The 19,331-nt window shown below is 44.3% G+C and overlaps 1 protein-coding gene across 5 annotated transcripts in view; it reads left to right on the forward strand.

Moving 5' to 3' along the window:
- Positions 1–19,331, forward strand: part of LOC123994812 (endothelin-converting enzyme 2-like) — a 103,703-nt gene that overhangs the window by 13,046 nt on the left and 71,326 nt on the right. For all 5 annotated transcript variants that reach the window (XM_046297817.1, XM_046297818.1, XM_046297820.1 and 2 more), the window contains 2 exons: positions 16,819–16,908; positions 19,174–19,318. In XM_046297817.1, the coding sequence (XP_046153773.1) occupies positions 16,819–16,908; positions 19,174–19,318 (235 nt within the window). The remainder of the gene's footprint in view (positions 1–16,818; positions 16,909–19,173; positions 19,319–19,331) is intronic.

Raw genomic sequence — 19,331 nt, forward strand, 5'->3', positions numbered from 1 at the left:
TCCCATAGGGCGGCACACGATTGGCCCAGCATCCTCTGGGTTTGGCTGGTGTAGCCTGTCATTGTAAGTAAGAATTTCTTCTTAACTGACTTGTCTTGTCATGCAGGTGAATGAGGACCCAAAAGCGACTTGGCGAAAACAGAGTCTTTAATCCAGTAACGTAAAATACAATCAAAAAACACAACTTTCACTCGAAATGACGAGAACCGACTGGAGACTCGATCTTGAACAGCAGGTTGCCTCGGGAAGGCACTTGAACCAAACAGACTCAGACACCTGCTCACCACGCAGCATCTGAGGGAAACACGACACGACAGGGCGATACACAAACACAGCACGGTGAATTCTAGACAAGGATCCGACAGGGCAGGAACGGAAAACAAGGAGAGAAATAGGGACTCTAATCAGGGAAAAGGATCGGGAACAGGTGTGGGAAGACTAAATGATAGATTAGGGGAATAGGAACAGCTGGGAGCAGGAACGGAACGATAGAGAGAAGAGAGAGCGAGAGAGTGAGAGAGGGAGGGGGAGAGAGAGGGATAGAAAGAGGGAAAGAACCTAATAAGACCAGCAGAGGGAAACGAATAGAAGGGGAAGCACAGGGACAAGACATGATAATTAATGACAAAACATGACAGTACCCCCCACTCACCGAGCGCCTCCTGGCGCACTCGAGGAGGAATCCTGGCGGCAACGGAGGAAATCATCAATGAGTGAACGGTCCAGCACGTCCCGAGACGGAACCCAACTCCTCTCCTCAGGACCGTAACCCTCCCAATCCACTAAGTATTGGTGACCCCGTCCCCGAGAACGCATGTCCATGATCTTATGTACCTTGTAAATAGGTGCGCTCGACAAGGACGGGAGGGGGGAGGGAAGACGAACGGGGGTGCGAAGAAAGGGCTTGACACAGGAGACATGGAAGACAGGATGGACGCGACGAAGATGTCGCGGAAGAAGCAGTCGCACAGCGACAGGATTGACGACCTGGGAGACACGGAACGGACCAATGAACCGCGGAGTCAACTTACGAGAAGCTGTCGTAAGAGGAAGGTTGCGAGTGGAAAGCCACACTCTCTGGCCGCAACAATACCTTGGACTCTTAATCCTGCGTTTATTGGCGGCTCTCACAGTCTGTGCCCTGTAACGGCAAAGTGCAGACCTCACCCTCCTCCAGGTGCGCTCACAACGTTGGACAAACGCTTGAGCGGAGGGAACGCTGGACTCGGCAAGCTGGGATGAGAACAGAGGAGGCTGGTAACCCAGACTACTCTGAAACGGAGATAACCCGGTAGCAGACGAAGGAAGCGAGTTGTGAGCGTATTCTGCCCAGGGGAGCTGTTCTGCCCAAGACGCAGGGTTTCTGAAAGAAAGGCTGCGTAGTATGCGACCAATCGTCTGATTGGCCCTCTCTGCTTGACCGTTAGACTGGGGATGAAACCCGGAAGAGAGACTGACGGACGCACCAATCAAACGACAGAACTCCCTCCAAAACTGTGACGTGAATTGCGGGCCTCTGTCTGAAACGGCGTCTAACGGGAGGCCATGAATTCTGAACACATTCTCGATAATGATTTGTGCCGTCTCCTTAGCGGAAGGAAGTTTAGCGAGGGGAATGAAATGTGCCGCCTTAGAGAACCTATCGACAACCGTAAGAATCACAGTCTTCCCCGCAGACAAAGGCAGACCGGTAATGAAGTCTAGGGCGATGTGAGACCATGGTCGAGAAGGAATGGGGAGCGGTCTGAGACGACCGGCAGGAGGAGAGTTACCCGACTTAGTCTGCGCGCAGTCCGAACAAGCAGCCACGCTCCTGAGTCGGCCACCAAAAGCGCTGGCGAATAGACGCAAGAGTGCCTCGAACACCGGGATGACCAGCTAACTTGGCAGAGTGAGCCCACTGAAGAACAGCCAGACGAGTGGAAACAGGAACGAAAAGGAGATTACTAGGACAAGCGCGCGGCGACGCAGTGTGCGTGAGTGCTTGCTTAACCTGTCTTTCAATTCCCCAGACTGTCAACCCGACAACACGCCCATAAGGAAGAATCCCCTCGGGATCAGTAGAAGCCACAGAAGAACTAAACAGACGGGATAAGGCATCAGGCTTGGTGTTTTTGCTACCCGGACGGTAAGAAATCACAAACTCGAAACGAGCGAAAAACAACGCCCAACGAGCTTGACGGGCATTAAGTCGTTTGGCAGAACGGATGTACTCAAGGTTCTTATGGTCTGTCCAAACGACAAAAGGAACGGTCGCCCTCCAACCACTGTCGCCATTCGCCTAGGGCTAAGCGGATGGCGAGCAGTTCTCGGTTACCCACATCATAGTTGCGCTCAGATGGCGACAGGCGATGAGAAAACAAGCGCAAGGATGAACCTTATCGTCAGACTGGAAGCGCTGGGATAGAATGGCTCCCACGCCTACCTCTGAAGCGTCAACCTCGACAATGAATTGTCTAGTGACGTCAGGAGTAACGAGGATAGGAGCGGACGTAAAACGTTCTTTTTAGAAGATCAAAAGCTCCCTGGGCGGAACCGGACCACTTAAAACACGTCTTGACAGAAGTAAGAGCTGTGAGAGGGGCAGCAACTTGACCGAAATTGCGAATGAAACGCCGATAGAAATTAGCGAAACCTAAAAAAAGCGCTGCAACTCGACACGTGACCTTGGAACGGGCCAATCACTGACAGCTTGGACCTTAGCGGAATCCATCTGAATGCCTTCAGCGGAAATAACGGAACCGAGAAAAGTAACGGAGGAGACATGGAAAGAGCACTTCTCAGCCTTAACGTAGAGACAATTCTCTAAAAGGCGCTGTAGAACACGTCGAACGTGCTGAACATGAATCTCGAGTGACGGTGAAAAAATCAGGATATCGTCAAGATAGACAAAAACAAAGATGTTCAGCATGTCTCTCAGAACATCATTAACTAATGCCTGAAAAACAGCTGGCGCATTGGCGAGACCAAACGGCAGAACCCGGTACTCAAAATGCCCTAACGGAGTGTTAAACGCCGTTTTCCACTCGTCCCCCCCTCTCTGATGCGCACGAGATGGTAAGCGTTACGAAGGTCCAACTTAGTAAAGCACCTGGCTCCCTGCAGAATCTCGAAGGCTGATGACATAAGGGGAAGCGGATAACGATTCTTAACCGTTATGTCATTCAGCCCTCGATAATCCACGCAGGGGCGCAGAGTACCCTCCTTCTTCTTAACAAAAAGAACCCCGCCCGGCCGGAGAGGAAGAAGGCACTATGGTACCGGCGTCAAGAGACACAGATAAATAATCCTCGAGAGCCTTACGTTCGGGAGCCGACAGAGAGTATAGTCTACCCCGAGGAGGAGTGGTCCCCGGAAGGAGATCAATACTACAATCATACGACCGGTGAGGAGGAAGGGAGTTGGCTCGGGACCGACTGAAGACCGTGCGCAGATCATGATATTCCTCCGGCACTCCTGTCAAATCGCCAGGTTCCTCCTGAGAAGTGGGGACAGAAGAAATGGGAGGGATGGCAGACATTAAACACTTCACATGACAAGAAACGTTCCAGGATAGGATAGAATTACTAGACCAATTAATAGAAGGATTATGACATACTAGCCAGGGATGACCCAAAACAACAGGTGTAAAAGGTGAACGAAAAATCAAAAAAGAAATAGTCTCACTGTGGTTACCAGATACTGTGAGAGTTAAAGGTAGTGTCTCAAATCTGATACTGGGAAGATGACTACCATCTAAGGCAAACATGGGCGTAGGCTTGTCTAACTGTCTGAAAGGAATGTCATGTTTCCGAGCCCATGCTTCGTCCATGAAACAACCCTCAGCCCCAGAGTCAATCAAGGCACTGCATGTAGCACCCGAACCGGTCCAGCGTAGATGGACCGACATAGTAGTACATGATCTAGATGAAGAGACCTGAGTAGTAGCGCTCACCAGTAGCCCTCCGCTTACTGATGAGCTCTGGCCTTTTACTGGACATGAATTAACAAAATGACCATCAAATCCGCAATAGGGGCACAGGCGGTTGGTGATCCTCCGTTCCCTCTCCTTGGTCGAGATGCGAATACCTCCCAGCTGCATGGGCTCAGTCTCTGAGCCAGAGGAGGGAGATGGTTGCGATGCGGAGCAGGGAAACACCGTTGATGCGAGCTCTCTTCCACGAGCCCGGTGACGAAGATCTACCCGTCGTTCTATGCGGATGGCGAGAGCAATCAAGGAGTCCACATCTGAAGGAACCTCCCGGGAGAGAATCTCATCCTTAACCACTGCGTGGAGTCCCTCCAGAAAACGAGCGAGCAGCGCCGGCTCGTTCCACTCACTAGAGGCAGCAAGAGTGCGAAACTCAATAGAGTAATCCGTTATGGATCGATCACCTTGGCATAGGGAAGCCAGGGCCCTAGAAGCCTCCCTACCAAAAACTGAACGGTCAAAAACCCGAATCATCTCCTCTTTAAAGTTCTGGTATTTGTTAGAGCAATCAGCCCTTGCCTCCCAGATAGCTGTGCCCCACTCTCGAGCCCGGCCAGTAAGGAGTGAGATGACGTAAGCAACCCGAGCTCTCTCTCTAGAGTATGTGTTGGGTTGGAGAGAGAACACAATCTCACACTGGGTGAGAAAGGAGCGGCACTCAGTGGGCTGCCCGGAGTAGCAAGGTGGGTTATTAACCCTAGGTTCTGGAGGCTCGGCAGGCCAGGAAGTAACAGGTGGCACGAGACGAAGACTCTGGAACTGTCCAGAGAGGTCGGAAACCTGAGCGGCCAGGTTCTCCACGGCATGGCGAGCAGCAGACAATTCCTGCTCGTGTCTGCCGAGCATGGCTCCTTGGATCTCGACGGCAGTGTTACGAGCGTCTGTAGTCGCTGGGTCCATTCCTTGGTCGGATCCTTCTGTCATGCAGGTGAATGAGGACCCAAAAGCGACTTGGCGAAAACAGAGTCTTTAATCCAGTAACGTAAAATACAATCAAAAAACACAACTTTCACTCGAAATGACGAGAACCGACTGGAGACTCGATCTTGAACAGCAGGTTGCCTCGGGAAGGCACTTGAACCAAACAGACTCAGACACCTGCTCACCACGCAGCATCTGAGGGAAACACGACACGACAGGGCGATACACAAACACAGCACGGTGAATTCTAGACAAGGATCCGAATAGGAACAGCTGGGAGCAGGAACGGAACGATAGAGAGAAGAGAGAGCGAGAGAGTGAGAGAGGGAGGGGGAGAGAGAGGGATAGAAAGAGGGAAAGAACCTAATAAGACCAGCAGAGGGAAACGAATAGAAGGGGAAGCACAGGGACAAGACATGATAATTAATGACAAAACATGACATGTCTAGTTAAATAAAGGTTACAATTTAAAAAAAATAGTGAAGACATCAAAACTATGAAATAACACATGGAATAATGTAGTAACAAAAATGTGTTAAACATAAAAATATATTTGAGGTTCTTCAAAGTAGCTAACCTTTTCCTTGATGACAGCTTTGCACACTTAGCATTCCAACTAACAGGTGTGCCTTGTTAAAAGTACACTTGTGGAATTTATTTCCTTCTTAATGTGTTTCAGCCAATCAATTGTGTTGTGACAATGTAAGGGTGTTATACAGAAGATGGTCTTTTACCAAATAGGACTAAGTCCATATTATAGCAAGAACAGCTCAAATAAGCAAGTGCAGTCGTAAAACCATCAAGTGCCATGTTGGAACTGGCTCTCATGACGACCGCCACAGGAAAGGAAGACCCAGAGTTACTTCTGCTGCATAGGATAAGTTAGTTACCAGCCTCAGAAATTGCAGCCCAAATAAATGCTTCACAGAGTTCAAGTAACAGACACATCTTAACATCAACTGTTCAGAGAAGACTGAGTGAATCAGGCCTTCATGGTCGAATTGCTGCAAATAAACCACTCTTAAAGGGCACCAATTATAAGAAGAGACTCGCTTGGCATAGGGACAGGAGGAACACAGACATTAGACTTGTGGAAATCTGTCCTTTTGGTCTGATGAGTCCAAACTTGAGAATTATTGGTTCCAACTGCATGTCTTTGTGAGACAAGTAGGTGAACGGATGATCTCCGCTTGTGTGGTTCCCACCATGAAGCATGGAGGAGGAGGTGTGATGGTGTGCTTTGCTGGTGACACTGTCAGTGATTTATTTAGAATTCAAGGCACACTTAACCAGCATGGCTACCACAGCATTTGGTATGGTTTGGGTTGAGTTGGACCGCAGACTGAAGGAAAAGGAAATCTGACACCATTTTAAGCTGGGATGTCCCCCATTTCATTCACTATTCTGACTGTCCATCAACTCCTGGCTGATCCATACATCACACCAACTAACAATGCATATGCCTGGAATCCTTACATCGTAACGCAGCAGGATAGAGTGGTTTCAACACTGTAGCACATTCAGAGATTGATTTGTAGCCAGTAATCAAAAATAATTAATAGGTTTTTAACAAATAGAAAGTGCTATGTGCCATAGATGGACAATATTAATATGAGATGAAAGGTGAGTTCCTAACGAGTTCAGTGATCCAAGCTAGAGCTCTGTGAGACATTCACAGCGATGAGAACAGATGTTTTGATCAAGAGGGACCTTTAGAAAATATGCACATTTTCTCTAAAGCAAAATATATAAATATGTATTTTACAGTAATAAGGAAGGTAAAATCTTATAGTTAATCATTTAGAAAAAATATAAGTCATTTCAAGCCGTATTCATATAGTATTTCATATGTGTACTATGTTCTTGAGCTTGTGTCCTTCCTCAAAAGTGACTACACCTCAGTAGTTTAACAATTTTTACCAGAAAAGTTAGATTTCCACCTTAGAGTATGCAACATTACTAGTTGTTGTTTATGGCCCTCTCATGATAAATCATTACTTTGGGGAATACGTAGATTACATTTAGTTAAATTTAAGACTTTTGTGACATCTATTGGTTACATTTCCCCAGGCAACTTGGCAAGTCACAGTGAAACACAGCTTTAGTATTTGTTTGTGTGTGCCTTTACTGTGTGTGCTTGAGAGTGATGCTGGTGATTATTTGTGTTTAGTGAGTTGGACCTCGCCCATGTCTCATGGCGTCTGTGTGTCTGAGCACCTACACTCGGGGAATCAGGGTCCTGTAGTAAACTGCCCCCTCCCTCCCCTTCTCTCTCTCTCTCTCTCTCTCTCTCTCTCTCTCTGTCCCTCTCTTTCCCCCCTTTCTGTCTATCCCTCTCAATTTTCTCTTTCTTTACTTCTCCCTCTCCTTTTCTCTCTGTCCCCCTTTCTCTCTTTCTGTCTGTCCCTCTCTCTTTCTATACTTCTCTCCGTGTCACCCTCTTTCCTCTCTCCCATAGTCCTCCTTATCTCTCTCTCACGCAGTCCCTCGGTAATTTTCTCTTGCTTAGTATTCTAGTCAGCGAGTCCGCATCTCACCCAGTCAAAGAAGGTTTTGTTTCCGTGAGAGTATGTATAACATGATAACTGTATATGTGTTTATGTGTTTATACAACAGAATGTGTATCATCTCTATATGTGTTTGTGTGTATGTGCATGTATGCGTGCCTGCATATGTGTGTGGGGACTGTGGTGACCTCTGTGGCGATACAGTGGTGAGATGGGGGGTTGACTGTATTTCCAGCTCTTGGGGGCAGAAGGCTGAATTGTGCCAGGGTGAACTCCACCAATGTCGCTTTCCTTCAAAAACACTCCTCAGGAAACCACTTCAAACAATCACATTCCGCACAGTGAAAGTCCCGCACCACTCCTGCAGCTCGGGAAAACCTCTCCCTTCCCTTCGCCTCCCTCAGCACGGGTACTCCCTCCCTCTCTCTCTTTTCTCTCTCTCCTCTCTCTCACACACACACACACACACACACACACACACACACACACACACACACACACACACACACACACACACACACACACACACACACACACACACACACACACACACACACACACACACACACACACACACACACACACACACACACACACACACACACACACACACACACACACACACACACAGGCAAGCACGCATGCAGATTCACTCTTACCCATTTATGTACATAGACACACACACACGTGCAGATATACACACAAATACGGAGACTTGTACTCTCTGGATTCCGTTTAGGTATAGGTGGAAGTACACCCCGTGGATTTAGCCCCAAGAAGTAGACCTGCTTGTGTCTGTGTGTGTGTACAGTACAAGTTTGGACACACCTACTCATTGCAGGGTTTGTATTTATTTTTTACTATTTTCTACATTGTAGAATAATAGTTACGATGTCAACTATTAAATAACACATACGGAATCATGTAGTAACCCAAAAAAGTGTTAACCAAATCAAAATATTTTTAGATTCTTCAAAGTAGCCACCCTTTTCCTTGATGACAGCTTTGCACACTCCTGATCTTCTCTCTAACAGATTCATGAGGTAGTCACCTGGAATGCATTTCAATTAACAGGTGTGACTTGTTAAAAGTAAAAAAAAATGCAATCTCAAATCAAATCACATTTTATTTGTCACATGCGCTGAATACAACATTAAACCTAGAACCCCACATAGAACCTTACAGTGAAGTGCTTACTGACGAGCCCTTAACCAACAATGCAGTTTTAAGAAAAATACAAAAAAAGTACCAAATAATTAAAGAGCAGCAGTAAATTAATAATAGCATGGCTATATACAGGGGGTACAAGTACAGAGTCAATGTGTGGGGGCACTGGTTAGTTGAGGTAATTGAGGTAATATGTACATGTAGGTAGAGTTATTAAAGTGACTATGCATAGATAATAACAGAGTAGCAGCAGCATAAAGGGGGGGGGGGGGGGGGGCAAATGCAGATAGTCTGGGTAGCCATTTGATTAGATGTTCTGGAGTCTTATGGATTGGGGGTAGAAGCTGTTTAGAAGCCACTTGGACCTAGACTTGGCGCTCCGGTACCGCTTGCTGTGCGGTAGCAGAGAGAACAGTCTATGACTAGGGTGGCTGGAGACAATTTTTAGGGGCTTCCTCTGACCCCACCTGGTATAGAGGTCCTGGATGGCAGCAAGCTTGGCCCCAGTGATGTATTGGGCCGTTTGCCCTACTGTCACGATCGTTTGCATAAATGGACCAAGGTACGTAGAGTTCCACATTATTTATTAAAAAGTGAAACTTAGAAAAAACAAAACAATAACGAATAAACGAACCGTGACGACAATGCAGTGCTAACAGGCAACTAAACATAAACAATAACCCACAGGTGCAAAAATGACTTAAGTATGATCCCCAATTAGAGACAATGATTACCAGCTGCCTCTAATTGGGAATCATACACAAACCCCAACATAGAAAATTAAACCTAGAACCCCACATAGAAATAATAAACTAAACTAAAACCCCTAGTCACGCCCTGACCTACTCTACCATAGAAAATACAGGCTTTCTATGGTCAGGACGTGACACCTACCTTGCCATTGAAGGCCGAGCAGTTGCCTTACCAGGCAGTGATGCAACCCGTCAGGATGCTCTCGTTGGTGCAGCTGTAGAACCTTCCGAGGACCCATGCCAAATCTTTTGAGTCTCCTGAGGGTGAATAGGTTTTGCCATGCCCTCTTCACGACTGTCTTGGTGTGCTTGGACCATTTTAGTTTGTTGATGATGTGGACGCCAAGGAACTTGAAGCTCTCAACCTGTGCCACTACAGCCCGTCGATGAGAATGGGGGCATGCTCAGACCTCCTTTTCCTGTAGTCCACAATCATCTCCTTTGTCTTGATCACGTTGAGGGATAGGTTGTTGTCCTGGCACCACATGGTCAGGTCATTGAACTCCTCCCTATAGGCTGTCTCATCGTTGTCAGTGATCAGGTTCTACCACTGTTGTGTCATCGGCAAACTTAATGATGGTGTTGGAGTCGTGCCTGGTCGTGCAGTCATGAGTGAGCAGGGAGTACAGGAGGGGACAGAGCACGCACCCCTGAGGGGTTTTCTTTCCTTCTTAATATGTTTGAGACAATCTGTTGTGTTGTGACAAGGTAGGGGTAGTATACAGACAATAGCCCTATTTGGTAAAAGACCAAAGAGAAACGACAGTCCATTACTTTAAGACATGAAGTTCAGTCGGTCCTGAACATTTCGAGAACTTTGAAAGTTTTTTCAAGTGCAGTCGCAAAAACCATGAAACGCTGTGATGAAACTGGCTCTCATGACAACTGCCACAGGAAAGGAAGACCCAGAGTTACCTCTGCTTCAGAGGATAAGTTACCAGCCCTCAGAAATTGCAGCCCAAATAAATGCTTCACAGAGTTCAAGTAACAGACAAATCTCAACATCAACTGTTCAGAGGAGAATTGCTGCAAATAAACCACCACTAAAGAACACCAATAATAAGAAGAGACTTGCTTGGGTCAAGAAACACGAGCAATGGACATTAGACCAGTAGAAATCTGTCCTTTTGGTCTGTTGAGTCCCAATTTGAGATTTTTGGTTCCAACGCATTATCTCTGCATGTGTGGTTCCCACCGTGAAGCATAGAGGAGGAGGTGTGATGGTGTGGGGGTGCTTTGCTGGTGACACCACTGTCAATGATTTATTTAGAATTCAAAGTACACTTAAACAAGGCAATGATTCATTTAGAATTCAAAGTACACTTAAACAGCAAGGCTACCACAGCATTTTGTAGCGATATGCCATCCATCTGGTTTGCGCTTAGTGGGATTATCAAATGTTTTTCAACAAGACAATGACCCAAAACACACTTCCAGGCCGTGTAAGAGCTATTTGACCAAGAAGGCGTGTGATGGAGTGCTGCATCAGATGACCTGGCCTCCATAATTAACCGACCTCATCCCAATTGAGATGGTTTGAGTTGGACCACAGAGTGAAGGAAAAACAGTGCTCAGCATATGTGGGAACTCTTTTCAAGACTGGTGGGAAAGCATTCCAGGTGTAGTTGGTTGAGAGAATGCCAAGAGTGGGCAAAGCTGTCATCAAGTCAAAGGGTGGCCACATTGAAGAATCTGAAATATATTTTGATTTGTTTAACTTTTTTTGGTTACTACATGATTCCCTATGTGTTATTTCATAGTTATGTCTTCACTTACTATTCTACAATGTAGAAAATAGTAGAAATTAAGATAAACCCTTGAATGAGTAGGTGTCAAATTTTGACTGGTACTGAATCTGTGTGTGTGAACATTGTAACTCTAACCTCTACCATAGTAATTTGTTGCACATACTCTAACCAATGGAGGCTGCTGAGGGGAGGACGGACATTCACTCCATTCCAGACATTATTATGAGCAGTTCTCCCCTCAGCAGCTTCCACTGACTCCAATTTCAGTGCAGGCCTCTGTGTTGTTCAGCCTAACTTCACTTCACTGAGTTTCGGTTCTATGTACTGGTTACTCCTCATACACTAGATTAAAACGTTAGTAAGTAAGCCTTGTCCGAGCCAGAATTGCCCATAGCGCATTATATACAACATTTATCTCAGGGAAATTGTCATAAAAATGTTACTGGAATAACGAAATATAATAACAATAATAGGCTTTTACAACTTTTCTTTTACAACATTTCTTCTGTATATACTGTACATTCGACTAGTAAGGATCCTGCCTGGCTATCTCCTGTTTCTGCAGCGTGAGGTAGCTTGATATACAATTATCCCCCCCTGGACAGGATACTGGTCTATTATGTAGTTACTCTGCATACAGAGTTTGGGAAATGTTTAGAAACTGTTTACTTCTCATACAGAGTTCTGGGGATTGTTTCTCTGGTGCTGTCATACTGGCACCGTTGCGTTCTAATTTCCAGTAAAGCAACCACACATGTTCAGCGTCATCCCCGTTCCTATGACCCCACCTGAACCCTCCAGCTGTTCCCGCAACAGCCTATGCAATTGGCTGCTCCACATTCATGATTCATATTATAGCCTCGGTGAAAAGACTGCTTGTCATCCCTGGCCACACAGAGTTCGGGAAATGTTTAGAAACTGTTTACTTCTCATACAGAGTTCTGGGGATCCAGAAATAAATGATAATGGTGGTAATAATAATCACAAAACAGGATCACTTTTCACTACAAATGGCTGTGGGCATTTACTGCATTTCTTTGTTTGTGGTTACTTCCAAAATGGTACCCTACTGTATATCTTACATAGTGTTTTGACCAGACTAGAGGTCGACCGATTAATCGGCATGGCCAATTTAATTAGGGCCGATTTTCAAGTTTTCATAACAATCGGTAATCAGCATTTTTGGACGCCGATTATGGCCAATCACATTGCACTCCACGAGGAAACTATGTGGCAGGCTGACCACCTGTTATGTGAGTGCAGCAAGGAGCCAAGTTAAGTTGCTAGCTAGCATTACATTTATCTTATAAAAAACAATCAATCTTAACATAATCACCAGTTAACTACACATGGTTGTGTGATATTACTAGTTTAACTAGCTTGTCCTGCGTTGCGAATAATGAATGCGGTGCCTGTTAATTTAGCATCGAATCACAGCCTACTTCGCCAAACGGGTGATGATTTAACACACGCATTCGTGAAAAAAGCACTGTCGTTGCACCAATGTACTAACCATAAACATCAATGCCTTTCTTAAAATCAATGCCTTTCTTAAAATATACAAAAGTATAGTATTTTTTTTTAAAACCTGCATATTTAGCTCAAATAAATTAATGTTAGCAGGCAATATTAATTAGGGAAATTGTGCCACTTCTCTTGAATTCTGTGCAAGCAGAGTAAGGGTATATGCAGCAGTTTGGGCTGCTTGGCTCGTTACAAGTGTGAACTGTGTGAAGACCATTTCTTCCTAACAAAGATCGTAATTATATTGCCAGAATTTTACATAATGATTACATAACATTGAAGGTTGTGCAATGTAACAGCAATATTTAGACTTATGGATGTCACCCGTTCGATAAAATACGGAACGGTTCCGTATTTCACTGAAAGAATAAACATTTTGTTTTCGAAATTGTAGTTTCCGGATTTGACCATGTTAATGACCTAAGGCTCATATTTCTGTGTGTTTTTTATTATATTATAATTAAGTCTATGATTTTATATTTGATAGAGCAGTCTGACTGCGTGGTGGTTGGCAGCAGCAAGCTCGTAATCATTCATTCAAACCACACTTTCCTGTGTTTGCCAGCAGCTCTTCGCAATGTATGCTCTAGTCGGCTGGCCCTCACTACATATTCGTCGCCAGACCCACTGGCTCCAGGTCATCTACAAGTCCATGCTAGGTAAAGCTCCGCCTTATCTCAGTTCACTGGTCACGATGGCAACACCCACCCGTACACCTGCTGGAGCGCGTGCTATCTCACTGATCATCCCTAAAGCCAACACCTCATTTGGCCGCCTTTCGTTCCAGTTCTCTGCTGCCTGTGACTGGAACGAACTGCAAAAATCGCTGAAGTTGGAGACTTTTATCTCCCTCACCAACTTCAAACATCAGCTATCCGAGCAGCTAACTGATCGCTGCAGCTGTACATAGTCTATTGGTAAATAGCCCACCCATTTTCACCTACCTCATTCCCATACTGTTTTTATACTGTTTTTTATTTATTTACTTTTCTGCTCTTTTGCACACCAATATCTCTACCTGTACATGACCATCTGATCATTTATCATTCCAGTGTTAATCTGCAAAATTGTATTATTCGCCTACCTCCTCATGCCTTTTGCACACATTGTATATAGACTGCCCATTTTTTTCTACTGTGTTATTGACTTGTTAATTGTTTACTCCATGTGTAACTCTTTGTTGTCTGTTCACACTGCTTATCTTGGCCAGGTCGCAGTTGCAAATGAGAACTTGTTCTCAACTAGCCTACCTGGTTAAATAAAGGTGAAAAATAAATAAATAAAAAAATGGTTGGAGCACAGCGCTTTGCACTTTTACTTTCAGTTCCAACACTGTGTCTTTGCATTATTTAAACCAAATTGAACATGTTTCAATATTTATTTGAGACTAAATAGATTTTATTTATGTATTATATTAAGTTAATTAAGTGTTCATTCAGTATTGTTGTAATTGCCATTATTACAAATATATAAATAAAAATCAGCCGATTTTAATCGGTATCTGCTTTTTTTGGTCCTCCAATAATCGATATCGGTATCGGCGTTGAAAAATCATAATCAGTCAATCTCTAAACCAGACCCCGATGGGCTCTGGTCAAAGTAGTGCACTAAATAGATAAAAGGGTGTAATTTGGTACGTAGCCTGGGTCTTATACCAAGTCACAGTTTTAAGATGTGATAACAATATACCCACTAGCTAGGGACATGAAGTGTGCTCAGTATCTATAGTATGGGAGTTTGTTTATGGACTCATAGAGGAAGTGGCTGTTGGAAGAGACCAAGGTTTACCAGGCATACATCCTTTTCCTAGCTGGGTCGTGATCAGGAGAACGCAGCGTACTGAATATTGTAGATAGAAATGCCATGAATAGAACTCACATGATTCCTAGAAAGCTAGTCTATTTTGTGGTGATGGCTTTGGATTGGATAGGAGGAAACGAGTAGTGGGGGGGTGTAAAGGAGAGAGGAACATGGTCAGTGTGATGTGGGTGGATGAAAGGAAGACTTTGAGAGTAGCCTATTAGAAAAGTCATACAGAGAGTACTTTGCGTGCAAGTGTGTGTGTGTGGGTCTGTTAGTGTGCAAGCGTGTGTCTCAAGGGATTTTCCCACGTTGTTTATATGGTTTCTTTTCAACCAGAAAATGTTGTCATGAAGACACCACGTTCCAAATTCTGCCAGCTGGAATGGTTCTTACAGGGAAGTGTTTCCAAACTGCCTTCTGAAGGGACACGTTGTGCTTATGTCAGTGTGCTCTTTCTGAGGCTTGTTGATGAGTAATGTTCTCATGGAGACAACGGCCCATTACGACCTTCCCCACTGTAGGATCTAAAAGGGTTGAAAGTTGGAACAGGTCACAGATGGAACCTAACATTTACCTTTAGAGAGAATGTTGTTATGATGATTCGGGAAGTTCATTGTTTGGAATGTCATCCCCGAGCTCGTCTTCCATACAAGCCAGTCTAGCATGAGGGCATTCATAGAATTAGTGTCATACAGAGACTGTTATGGAGTTATCTGTGATGAGGAGAGTGCTTTTAACTGGCAGAGGTATGTGGTATGTTAAGGGCTTTGGTGAGGAGCACGCTGGTGTTTCTATGCAACGATGTTTGTATTCACAGAAGACCGTTAATGTTTAAAGGTTAAAGGTTTAAAATAATGAAGGTTAACGCAACGTAATAATTCCATGCTGAGCATTCGAAAACAAACACATTCATTAGACCAGTGCATTAGACCATTCAACACATTTAAATAAAAAGAATGGCAGTAAAACAGTTATGCTATGTGTTTGAGTAGTTAGCTGAAATACACTACGGTTGTGTTTTCTTTTCTACTTTGATGGCGAACTTTCTGTATGGCTACCATTCACTCCGTCATTTTCGCTCCGGCGCTGGTCCAATGAATTTGTTTAATTTCTAACACTTCTGCTTTGAATTATTATGTTGTCTTAACTTTAGTTGTTTCTAACCTCTGGGTTATGTGGGACGCTAGCGTCCCACCTGGCCAAAAGCCGGTGAAAATGCAGAGCGCCAAATTCAAATAAATTACTATAAAAATCTGACTTTTATGAAATCACACATGTAAGAATCCAAATTAAAGCTACACTTGTTGTGAATCCAGCCAACATGTCAGATTTCAAAAAGGCTTTTCAGACGAAAGCAAACAATGCTATTATCTGAGGGTAGCACCTCCTTAAACAAAGAGAGAAAGCATATTTCAACCCTGCTGGCGCGACGCAAAACACAGAAATAAAAATAATTCATGCCTTACCTTTGACGAGCTTCTTTTGTTGGCACTCCAATATGTCCCATAAACATCACAAATGGTCCTTTTGTTCGATTAATTCCTTCGATATATATCCAAAATGTCCATTTATTTGGCACGTTTGATCCAGCAAAACACCGGTTCCAACTTGTGCAACGTGACTACAAAATATCTCAAAAGTTACCTGTAAACTTTGTCAAAACATTTCAAACTACTTTTGTAATACAACTTTAGGTATTTTTTAACGTAAATAATCAAAAAAATTGAGGACGGGAAGATCTGTGAAAATACTGCCCCCTGTCACCATGAAATGAACCTAACCATGCATGAGGAAGTTATTTAGATTTGCCTGTGTAACTCAAACATTATTGTAGTTATCCATTGTTAAATAAACACTGTGTGTATGTCGTGCTTGTGCGTGTGGTATGTTATAACCTGAGAAGGTTAATTAAACACAAGGATTTGTATCCATCCCCTGACGCTCCTGTATTTAGTCTGCAGCTCTGTTCTGAGTGGGGGGTGTCTGGCTCAGCTCAGGGGCCACTCATAAGGGGGCCATGTTACAAAGATGTAGTATTCACATGATTATCATTCTACAAAGGACAGAAATGACAATCATCAAAGTTTCACAAAACGCATCAAGATCAGGACACACAAACACATACTCCTGTGTTCTGTTTTCCATCACTAAACACACACACCTTAGTGTGTGAAGAGGGGGTAATGCAGTGTGACGGAATGGCAGGGATGAGAAACCCCAGGGGGATCTCTCTCCTTTTTCTATTCTTCTCCCTCTCTCTCATGTGTGGCCTGGTTGTTTTCTCTAATACATTCCTTCATTCCAAGTCTGTACTGCTGTGATGTCCTGTAACTTCTCTGTACTGCTTACTCTCTTTCTCTTATTTTTTTTATTTATCTTCTATTTTTATTGATGCGAACGCTTTTCTTCCTTTCTTCCCCATGCAGATGTCCAGCTACAAGCGCGCAACATTTGAGGAGGAGGAGGAGGCGGCAGAAAACCCAGCCGATGGAGGCATGTCTCCGGACAGTGTGGAGGTCAGTCTGAGCTCATTGGTTGATGTGTGGGGGTCAGAGGTCAATGAAAATGGAGAGGCCACACAATGTCAGTGTGTTATTATAGGATTAGGGTGAATTCGACTTGTACGCCGATCATGGGTCAGTTTTTCATTTTCCCCACTAATGGCTAAGGTACCTAGGGGAAACTTCACCCCGGAGCATTACTACACAGAATCTGGGCTTAAACTCCTGTTCTATTAGCCCAACAATGAGAAACAAAATACTTAATCAAAGTATGATGTTATGTGGGAAACCATAAAAAAGGAAGAACAATGGATTTGTGAACAATGGATTTGTCATGTCTCTCTCTTGCTTTCTCTTGAATTTGGTCCCTGAAACGTCATTGTAAACAGTCAGAAATAAGTGTCATCATAGATGACAAAGCCCAGTGACACATAGATGTACAGTACTGATTTTAAAGAGGACATTATTGTCTGAGGAAAAGTGTGTAGAAGGTTCAGTTGATTATTACTGCAGATGAACAGTAGTAGCACATTACCTTTAGACATGTAATGTGTGCAGAGCCTGTGGTCCAGCGGTATCGCTCCTGGCTAGTAACAGGGATTGCCATTGAGGGTTGCCTTATTGCCCGTAGCAATTGACCTTGAGCAGTTGAGCAAGATGAGCCTGCTCTGTGGTTGTCCCATTGGGCAGGTAATAAAACAAGTTAAAACCAAACGGCAAAGAATTCCAATAGCCTTAAACTGAAATGTCTGGTTCCTCCTCATTGTTCAAGTGAACCAATTCATAGCATTTATGGCAGTTGGGAAAGTTGAGTCTGCTCTGAGAATTGTTTTACTGATAACAACCAAAATACAAATACAATTCCAAAACATTAAGAACACGTGCTCTTTCCATGACATAGACTGACCAGGTGAATCAAGGTGAAAGCTATAATCCCTTATTTATGTCACTTGTCAAATCCTCTTCAATCAGTGTAGATTGAAGGGGAGGAGACAGGTTAAAGAATGATTTTTTAGCCTTCAGACAATTGAGACATGGATTGTGGAACCCAATATTAGGAATGTGGTCTTAATGTTTGGTATACTTAGTGTATATGGCACTTCTGGGTGTAAATAGCTCATTTACATTTTCAGGCAAGTGATCATAATGTTCGTGCAACCAAAAAAATACTCTTGGCTTATGCGATTAGGAGGTATCTTTCAGACTCTAATGTCAGTCTCTGAGTCACATACTGTATGCTACCCCATTTTAAATTGACATTTTAGTAATTTAGCAGACACTCTTATCCAGAGCAGCTTACAGTTAGTGCATTCTTCTTAAGACGGCTAGGTTATCAGAACTCACGATAAGACCCAGATACAGACAGCTAGAATCACAGATGGTTATTGACCCAAACAGCGGGAAGGCAAAAGACAGGTCAAGGGCAGGCAGAGGTCCGTAATCCAGGGCAGAGTCAGTAAGGTACAGAACGGCAGGCAGGCTCGGGGTCAGGGCAGGCAGAATAGTCAGAACCGGGGAAACTAGGAAACAGAAACTTGAGAAAATGGGAAACACGCTGGTAAGACCTGACAAGACGAACTAGCAACAGAGAACACAGATATAAATGAAAGGGGATAATGGGGAAGATGGGCGACACCTGGGGGGTTGGAGACAAGCACAAAGACAGGTGAAACCGATCAGGGTGTGACATAGGTGGGACAACTACATAGCTCAGTTATAGTAAGTTAATTGTTCCTCAATAAAGTAGCTATCAGCAAAGTTAGTGTCAGTAATTTCATATTTATTTTTAATCCCCACCTGAGACCGGGGTTCAACCCCCACATCCTCCCTTACTAAGTGCAAAACAATGTTATTGTTTACATTTTTTTTAAACCACACTAAATTGATACTTCATGGTAGTACCTCGTGACAGAGTGAATGCCAAATCGAGAGCTGGCCAGTGATCATGCGAAATTGGGTTCTCGGTTCTGAGATTAACCTCATAGCGGTATTTCATTCATTAGAAAGTCACTCGGAAAGAGGAATGGAGGCTTAAAATGTGTATATATATTTTTTTTATATATTCAGGCAGGTGGGAAAAAACTGTAGGAAGGGTGAACACAGGAATCAAACCCCGGTCTCCAATGGGGATTTTGGTATATGTGACATGTGCAGGGAGTGTTAGAACTCCACCACAGTTCTGCATGAATGGAGGCCCTCTTGGCTATGTCTGTGGTACTTGTGATGTGATGTCATCCCATCCCATCCTCTCTTCTGTCTCTGACTCATGTATTTCCACAGGTTGGCTTCCGGAAGGGCGGCATCCAGCTCCTCAGTCCCCTGGGCAGGAGGACGCAGATGGAGGTGGTGCTGGCTGGCGTGCTGCTTGCCTCTCTCCTCGCCCTGTTCGGATGTGCCGTCACACTGGGCATACGCTACAACAAAGGTGAGAGGCTTTT

This window comes from Oncorhynchus gorbuscha, linkage group LG14 (genome assembly GCF_021184085.1).
Source record: "Oncorhynchus gorbuscha isolate QuinsamMale2020 ecotype Even-year linkage group LG14, OgorEven_v1.0, whole genome shotgun sequence".
In the NCBI taxonomy this organism is placed as follows: domain Eukaryota; kingdom Metazoa; phylum Chordata; class Actinopteri; order Salmoniformes; family Salmonidae; genus Oncorhynchus; species Oncorhynchus gorbuscha.